This window comes from Mastomys coucha, unplaced genomic scaffold (assembly GCF_008632895.1).
Source record: "Mastomys coucha isolate ucsf_1 unplaced genomic scaffold, UCSF_Mcou_1 pScaffold21, whole genome shotgun sequence".
NCBI classification, from domain to species: Eukaryota; Metazoa; Chordata; class Mammalia; order Rodentia; family Muridae; genus Mastomys; species Mastomys coucha.
This window is the reverse complement of record NW_022196904.1, coordinates 181,423,919-181,433,503: the sequence shown is the minus strand read 5'-3', so window position 1 is coordinate 181,433,503 and position 9,585 is coordinate 181,423,919. Positions and strand designations below refer to the sequence as shown.

Here is a 9,585-nt window from a genome sequence, read left to right as displayed (position 1 = left end):
ATGGAATGTGCTGTTTTGTATAAGTGGCCTCATTCAAATTCCACATCCAAGGGCAAGAGTATTAAGTATGGGCATCTCCTGCTGCCTCTCTCTTTCACCCAATCCAAGAGATGGATTGAATGTAGGAGGCCCCAAACAAAGCATCTTTCCTAAATGGGTTGTAGTGGTCCAGTGAGTAGGACATGGTTGTGGAGGGATGGCCAGCCCGTTGTGGGACTACTAATCACTCGTCTCTGTATCTTACACAGGTCAGGTCTGAGTGTGCTTTACAGAAACACATTCCTTTCTCTGGGTCTGAACAAAGTCAGGCACGTCTGTTTACCAATCTTCCTCCCACTGGTTACATTTTCCTGATCTCTTATTGTGTATTCCAGCTAGGCTTTGCACTGTCCATGCTCTTTGTGTGTATTGCTTCAGTTCTGAAAACCACTCTGTGGCAGGTATGGTTAGGAACCATTCTTTCCTGTGGTTCGTAGATCTAAAGCAAATAATTTAAAATCAGACTCACTCCCTCATGCAACCAGGCTCTAGAGTTGTGTACCTGACTCAGCTCCTGAACCCTAAGGTTAGTGTCTGTGATGAGGTCGGCTTGGGAAATCCTTACCAGTAATCCCCTTCGTTCACATAGTTTCCGGGACAATGGGAATATTGAGGTTCATGACATATTAAGTAAGCTCCCATCCATCCTACCACCTATAGGGTCTAAGACACAGGACCCTCCTCTTACTGTGTTTATAGTAATAAAAATGATGAGAGGCTTGGAATAGTCATAAAATCTTTAAAAATATCACAAACAATATCTGTAAAAAACCCATTTGCCTGTGAAGTAACTCTATGTATCTAGTCTTACTACTTCTCATCATCAGGTTAGAAGAGGTTTCTACTGCAAGCCTATCCTCCCTGGAAGTGACAACTTTATTACCGTGTCTCACAAACTTCAAATACATCTTCCATACTCCAGTCAGTTGTCAGTATGAGTTTAAAATTCAGTCACAGCTTCCTGTACACATTTCTCAAGATCTCCAATCTAGTCTTGGGACTCAACCTTTTCATATAGTGTAAATGCTTCTGTGTCCACTGGCTTGTTCTCAACCAACGCACACTCGCCACCTTGCCTCCGGACCCTAGGTTTTCCAAATCCCACGGAGGGGTGTAGAGCTTGCCTCAATTCAAGAAATTTAGGATTGCTAAAGCCTTTAGTTTTAAAAGAAAGGATATTTTTATTCATATACAAGTTTCTTCCTTTTTTTTTTTTTTTACAATGCAATGTTTATATTGTGACTTTAATCTTTTAGACTCCTGTTTGTTGAATGGTTGGGTAAGCATTCCTTAGGTACTGTATCACTTTCTAAGCCTGGCCTCGGGGGATGAGAATTAGCTATTTTATGCTGATTGTTTCAAAGCAGGCTATGTTTTAAATAGTTAGCTTGAACATAGTAAAATCCCATTGCATTAATCTCATCTCGGCGGGCGTTCTCCAGCTTCTCTCCTAAAGGAACCATGTTCTGTTCCATGTACACAAACTCACTCGGTTCATTTTGTTCACGAACAGAACAGATAAGATAGGTGGCAGGAGCCCCTTCTCTCAGATACAGAACGCAATGACTGGAAGACTTGCAGTTTGATTTACTTTACACTAGAGTCATACTCCCAAGCATCTCAAACACTGACTGGTTTGTGTGCCTGAGGTCCAAGATATGCAGGCAAAGGATAGGTTGGCATTGTGAATGGAACATGAAGGAGCTGACAATCACACTGTGCTTATACTAGTTACTTTCTGTCAGTTCTGTGACAAAAAAAGGAGAAGTTTATTTTAGCTCACAACTGAAAGTACAGTCCCACATTCTGAGGGAGACTTCACAGGAGGGATAGCACTCAGGTCACATCACATCCATAGTTCAGAATCAGATTGTCACAAAAGTGATTGGCTTTCTTCCCCCAACCCCCTCAACAGGTTTTTTTTTATTTTATTTATATAAGTACACTTTAGCTGTCTTCAGAAATACCAGAAGAGGGCATTGGATCCCATTACAGATGGTTGTGAGCCATGCGCTCTCATGTGGTTGCTGGGAATTGAACTCAGGACCTCTGGAAGAGCAAGCAGCGCTCTTAACCTCTGAGCCATGTCTCCAGCCCCTTTCTTCCTCTTCTTATGTGGTCCAGGACCTGAGTCCATGGAAGGGTGCTGCCCACAGTCAGGGTAGGTCTTTCTACCTCAGTTATTTCAACCAAGAAGCTCCCTCGTCAATTATAATTTTTGAGAACTGCTCACACACACCCGTTATTTAAGTTGCTAGGAACACCTGGTACTTGGTGGAACTTAGGTAGGTTTGACCCTTGGATGATTTGGGATCAGGTCAAGTTGACAGTCAGCATATCCATTACAGATGCCTGGTTTCATGAGTCACTCCTCTCTAAACCTAAATTCTTTCCCTCTGTCCAGAGATGCACATTTTGTACCCAATGATAATTCTATCAAGCAAAATATGTGACATTCTGGCACTTAATCAGATTTGATTCTTTTCCCTCTTCAGAGAGCAGATGTATTTGGACTTGGTGAGCTATGAGGTAGCTGAGAATTAGCTGCATTTCTTACCTGTCAGGCCTTTCCTGCCTCCCCATTCTCCTAAGGCTCCCCCAGGAATCCCATTGCTTGCTTGAATACACATTCCCCGCATTCACCAGAAAAGAAAGGTGATTTGATTCCAAATCAAAGGTTTCTCAATGTGAGTTTGCAAAGGTCATCAGAAGCAAATGGAACTGATGCTCTGCTGTAGCCCCGCCAGGAGCGAGCATGTATCTCTTGCAGGCGCTGGGGTAATTTATTGAAGCCTGACAGTTGGAAACTCCTTGGGGATAGTATTCACTCTGCTCTGCTACTTTGCAAACTAATGAGACACTTGGTGCAGATTTTCAGGCCTTCAGCTGGATGGGGCAGAAAATTTAGAGGGCAGAGGATTTCAGCTCAGAAAACTACCTCATCTCATCCGTGGCCATCTTTCAGGGAGGAGAGCCATTGAAGTGCCCACAAACCTAGAGGTTGAAATATAAATGACAGCAAATGGACTGGGGAAGAGGTTAATTCACCATGAGTCCATCTCTCTTATTCTCAACACATAGGAATACTATTCCTGTCTTAATGACTTCATGCTCTGACCTGTGTCAGAAAATACAGGAGTTTTTACAATTATGGACATCGTGGTTGTGTTGGCATGGAAACGACAGATCAGAGTCAGATGAAGTACTGTTTACTTCGTCACCTTCCCCAAAGCTGAATGATATAAAATTAGTGATCTGGGTTCTATCTCAGACCTAGTAAATTATAATATTTGGAAACATGACATTGTAATATCCTTCAAACATACTGAAGTCTAGAGAGTCCTGCTTTTAGATCTTTTCCTTATAGTTTGAATATTATTTACTTCTAGTGGATTTTTTTTAAAGTTAGCCTTTAAACAAATAGCAATATGATATATTTGCATGATTTAACTAGATTACATGTCTCTAGGACATAAACCTAAGAGGTAGGCAACAATAGTCAATAAACACACACACACACACAGTTTATTCCTACAGACTCCAGCTGCTTTGTGTGTTCTAGAAAGTCTAATAAAAAGAAAAGAAACTCAGTCACTCAAGAAATTCTTTCAGTTATATGAGATGATCCAGCGCCACCTGCTGTCCATTTTATGCATCACAAGTATCCGTGTGGTGGAGCCGACTCTGCCTGCTTGTTCAGCACAGAGCTGGTGATTCTCAGAGATGACGCATTCTTAAAGTATCAGCCTATGGGCAACAGGAAACAGGTGGTTTACATCAATAGGAAGTATATGAATATGAGAGGCCATAGAGAGTTGTGCTATGAATTTTATATCTGTTTCTAGGTACACACACACACACACACACAAACACACCCCACGTGCTAAGGTAAAGCTACAAAGCATATATGCACCTGCTTCAGAGCCTACAGACAGCATGCATTGGATTATCAGCACATCTTGGATGTCCTCGGCAGCATTCCAGTCCACCATCTTTTCACACGTCTCTTTTCCTGTCAGCATGGCGGGCATGCCTCCTCCGGGCATGCTCACTGCCTCTGTTCTCACCCTGGAACACTCCAAACAGATACTTGGTAGAATCACTCACTTTATTCATGACTGTCTGATGCTATTTCTGAGAAGCACTTCTTGAGCATTCCATCAACAGCAGTTCTCTCTTTCCTAACTCATCTTTGTATATTCACTGCCTTCTTTCTTCAAAACTATAAGCTCTACCATGTGTCAGGTGTGTGTATTGGTGTGAGCTAGGGACAGCAGCCAGCACTTCCCTCGGAGAGTGTGGCTGCAGTGTTTGGGGGTTTCCAGGCTGAATGTGTGTCCACCCAGAGTGGACAAGGTGCAGCTGCAGAAGCCCTTCCCTTCTCTACAGCCACTCGTTTGTTGTTGTCAAAACAAGATCGAAAACATGGCATTTACCAAACGAAGACTCAGGCAGATGCTGTGGTGAAAGCCTGATAGCTCAGAGAGGAAAGAGAGCACCCAGTTGACCTTCCTGCTCTCCTGAAGCCTAGAAGGAAAAAGTTCTTTGTCCTCCTCTCCCTCCTCCTCTTCCTCACCCACTTCCTTTTCCCTCTCCATGATGTCTTGAATACCCTACAGTATAATGTCCCTCCTTTCCTTTATAGTTCCTATGTTTACTCCCTGTCAACTGGTTTCTTGCTCTGCCTCTGAATCTTTAATTGACTTTATTTAGCTCTTGTTCACAGAAAGCTCCTGTAGAGCCATGTGCTAGGGCTGAGCTGCACCATAACAATGATTTCCCAATTCACAGTCTTGGGGTTCACAGTGTGATCAAATATGCTGCAACCCTCTTTCTCTTTTGTCTCAGGTCCCCTGGAGCATGTGCACCTGTCCCTTCCTTTTGTCACAACAAAGAACAAAGAGGTCAACGCAACCGCCGTGCTTTGGCCCAGCCAAGTGGGCACTCTCACTTACGTGTGGTGGTATGGGAACAACACAGAGGTGAGCTGGCTGTCCCCATGGTGGCTGCTGATAGAGGCACAAGTCACGCTTGAGGGAGCCAACAAAGCAAGATGGCTTATGAGTCAGAGTGTGGCCCAAGCTACCAAGACATCAGGCCTATGTACTCAGTAACCCCATCCAGTTCATCGTTTTCTCTTGCATCCATCCATCCATCTTTCCTAGCTCCCTCCCCTACATCCTCAGCCTCTTCTCCACTTACGTTCTCTAGATAAGCTTTCACTGCTTGCCCCTAGCTGAGGCACTGGAGACGTTGTTCAAAGGGTACAGTGGAAATTCTCCAACCAGATCTCTCCACCCTGACTCTCTTCCCTCGAGGTCAGAATGGAGGATATTATTTACCTGAATTTTATCACTTGAAAATACAAGAATTAAAGTTCTTTGGCTTGTTTGCCCCACCTCAAAAAGTAAGACCAATTTCTCAACAGACTTCTGATGTAGCCTCTTGAACATGGTTTTAGTGCTTTCTCTACCAAGTGGTGTGAATCTTAACTTTAGAACTGCATAGGGAGGACAGAAGAGAAGGGTTTGAGAGGACTGAGCCAAGGGAGGTCAGTAGACGACTGTTTTTCCTTCTGGGACACAAGTGTCCGGTTGTATTATAAGCAGCACTTCTCCAACACATAATTCTTTCTTTAGAGTCCTCAGAGCACAATCCCATTAGAGCTTGTCTTCATAACATCAACTTCCAGGAAACCGATGATAGTGCCACTAAGAGTGCTACATCACACAGGTCACTTTTGTCTCACTAGTGTCTAGGTCTGTGTCTGGGACTACTGTATTCCAACAGAATGCTCTAGAAATAGTTTATCTGGGACATGGATTTCAGAAAGCTTAGAAATTCTCAGTGTATGTTAATACATCTGAGGCTTCTTTCCCTTATTTTTCCACGTGATTCATTGGATTAAAACTTCTGCTGGGTAGGAGATGATGCAAGTATATATCTATATATCTATATATCTGTCTATCTATCTCTATATATCTATATTTATGTCTATATCTATATCTATGTCTATATCAATCTATATCTAAATGCTCAGCAAGCCATATGTGCTCAGTAACTTCATCCTGTTTATCTTTTCCCTTTTGCATGTATATATATATATGTATGTATATGAACATATACATATATATATATATATATATATATATATATATATATATATTTGTATATATTTGTGATGATGACAAAGCCTATAAGGCGTATTGATTTCCCTAGTCCTGACTCAGGATGATACCAGAAGACAGAGATTAATTTCCTGGAAAGATGTAGAATTCCTTAAGATTCTGTCTGCAGTAGCCTTCCCTTGGTCTGCTGTTGCTGGGGAAGTATTACACACTTTACAGTGGAACACTAGGATGAGCCTGCCTCCGTTCGGCTCACAGGAAATGTGGTGATACTCAGAGACAGGGGTTCTTCGACAATAACCCTGACTTTCCCTTCTATGTCCTTTAGCCCCTGATCACCTTGGAGGGAAGCATATCATTCAAGTTTACTGCTGAAGGAATGAACACTATCACAGTACAGGTCTCTGCTGGGAATGCCATACTGCAAGACACAAAGACCATTGCGGTATACGGTGAGTGTCCATCATTGCTGGTGGGCTTCAGGCCTCATTCTCAAATAATGGCCTTGGTCCTATGATGCTAATGACTTTCCAAGATTAAAGATGAGAGTATCTGAAAAAGAGCGAGAATGGTCTGAGGCTCTCCTTTAGAGAATGTTACTCATTAGCCAAGCAGTGGTCATGGTGTTTCTCGTGCCTAAGGGGAGACTCTTAGCTCAGTTTCGTTGGGTAGACTGGATGAGGCTTCCTCATGAATAAGGATCACTCATTATAGTTAGGAATTTTTTTTTTTTTGGTACTTGAGTAGTTAAAAGCATTTATTAGAGAAAAATAGCTAATTCAGAGAGACTTTGCTTTTAAATTCTATTTTTAAGAAAACCTTCCCATTATCCAAGTACTTTTAAAACTTCTTTCTCAAATCTGTACTTAAAACAACAAAAGGGAAATGTGCCACACCATCAACAATGGCAAGTCCTCCAGTAAACTAAAAGCAATAGAGAGTTCATAGTCACCAGAGGTCAGGAGTGGACTCAATGTCAGGTACAGAAATAGACATGCAACACAGCTCTGTGATGCCTGGGGAAATAGAATACATTTCAAGTATTAGATGAGATGAAATTTACTGAAATGGAAAGGTAGGATTATTGCTTGAAAATGAGATATAAAAACAGCTTTTACAGATTGATCCCACTTTGGTAATAAAATTTTCTATACCAAAAGCTAATCAGTTGGATATGAACTAAGTATTACCAGCAGATGGTAAAGACAGAAATGTTTATTATTAATATGGAAGTGGTACATATGCGTCATGGGAAATTAAACTTTAAAAAATAAGATTTTAAAACAAGATACAGAATATATGTGCTATGAAAGAAGAAAGAACGCGGTGCCAGGGAGAAAGGGGACAGAGAGAAAAAAATGGATTCTTTGTTTTAAAATATCAATTGAACCCAGTTCTAGAATCAATTGATTCCAATAATATAATGTAGGTCTAGATTGTCCTTTGGGACATAAGGCTCTTTTTATCAATTCTTTGTTGGGCCAACTTGACCTTTAAAACCAAAGAACAGTTTGTGAGCAACTTTGAACATGTCTGAAGACAAAAGGGCCTAAGGCTATTGTTCTAGAAACAGTGTTACACCTATTAGTTTTGCTTCTCCCTCCAGTCTGAAGAGGTTTGGTCAGCTCAGACAGCAAGAAGTCAAGCTGGATATGAAAGAGCCCCAACCAGAAGGCTACAGCATGACATATGTAGTAGAAAGGGCTGTGGATTCAAATTCTTTACCTAGCCCATTTCTGCATGCTGGCATTGTGTTTAACCTTCACTAAAACCCTAGCAGAAGGAAAGTGAGTGTGCAAATTCTCACTGTACCCAGAAATTAATGGCTTCAAAGCCAGCTCTGCTTAACCTGGAACCCCTGGTCTGATATGCCCTCCATATTACTTTCTTTTCTGTTTCTGTGGCCAATACTCTGACAAAGACAGGTTTATTTTGATTCATGTGTCTAGGGAGATAAGAGTCCATGGCAGGTAAGACATGGATAGAAGCAGGCAGGGAAGCTGCCTGGTCGTCTCACATCCATATGCAGGAAGCAGAGCAGAGAGCATGGGAAGTAAGACCAGTCTTTATCACCCAAACCCACATGCAGTAGCATATCTCCTTCAGCAAGTTCCTTCCTCCTATATGTTTCTTGGCTTCTACCATTAGTGCTAGCAGTTTGAAGACCAAGTGTTTAAACCCATGAATATGTGTCGGACATTCCACATCCAAACCCTGAATATGTGTCGGACATTCCACACCCAAACCGCAACACCCTATATAACTAGGCTCACATAATTGCCTGTCGATTAAATCTTCTGGATGGATTTCTCTCCATCATGAATGTCACAAGTTACAGTAGTGGGTACTGAGCCATGTCCCTTTGTTCAGGTTTGTAGATGGCCTTCTTCAATGAGTCACAGAAAGAATCATAGATCTAGAAGGTCTCAGTGTTGTTATTATCCAAACTATCATTTACAAGGGGATTGTACAGCCGTGGGAAACGACTGGCTTTAAAAACATTCTGCTAATTTGTGACAGTTCCATTAATAACAGTGGTGACAGTGACACAGACTAACACTGATGAAGCCCATTTTAATCACCGGCAGCTGTCCCAAGCACTTGAGATATGTGAACTACCTTATTAAATCCTGCAAACAGAGTTGGGGGGGGAATCTATAATTATTGCTGCTTTACAAATGGCAAAACATGGTGTAAGTATAATGAACAAGCAGAGCCTAAGAATTCTGTGTCCAGAAGGGTCATTTCCACACCAACGTCCTCCTTGTTATGCTTGGTGCCCTCACCCTCAAGTCTCTTTAAGGGCATCTTCTAAATGTGCTCACCCTCCATACAGTGGGCGATCATCTCTTTCTTCATTAAAAGTGTTAATGGAACAGATGGTCTGCTGTAACTATTCTCTATCATTTTCAATCAGATGAATTATCTAGAGAGTCACACACACATGGTTTGAAATGTTTGATTTGTTTGTTTGGGCAATTCTGGAACTAAACCTGCAATGTCAGACCTAGGAGGCAAGTGTGATATCACTGAGTGATCGCATCTGCCCTGCGATTTGAAACTTTTAATGTATTATGACTTCTTAAATAAAAATTACACTGGCCAGAGTTACATAGGAAGCTTTGAGCTCAAATGGTTAAAAAAGGAAGACTGGTTCTTAAGTCTTAGAGTTAGCTGGCAGAAGACTAGTGGAGAGCCATATTGATATGTGGGGGGTCCTGAGAATAGTTAAGCCACCTGAAGCAATTACTGTCCCCTAGGGAAGTTAGTCTCCATCTCCCAACAGAAGCAGAAAGAGGGCAGCTCTGCTTTACTTGGTTATGGCTCACATTTTTTTTCTCTATTCTTTTATTTTTTTTTTATTTTAGATATTTTCTTTATTTACATGCAAATTTCTCCATTCCCAGTTTCCCCTCCA

At 41.7% G+C, this 9,585-nt stretch overlaps 1 protein-coding gene across 4 annotated transcripts in view; it reads left to right on the top strand.

Moving 5' to 3' along the window:
• The window catches only part of Sorcs1 (sortilin related VPS10 domain containing receptor 1), a 540,204-nt gene that overhangs the window by 494,431 nt on the left and 36,188 nt on the right, over window positions 1-9,585 (top strand). For all 4 annotated transcript variants that reach the window (XM_031390641.1, XM_031390645.1, XM_031390644.1 and 1 more), the window contains exons 20-21: window positions 4,888-5,021; window positions 6,496-6,619. In XM_031390641.1, the coding sequence (XP_031246501.1) occupies window positions 4,888-5,021; window positions 6,496-6,619 (258 nt within the window). The remainder of the gene's footprint in view (window positions 1-4,887; window positions 5,022-6,495; window positions 6,620-9,585) is intronic.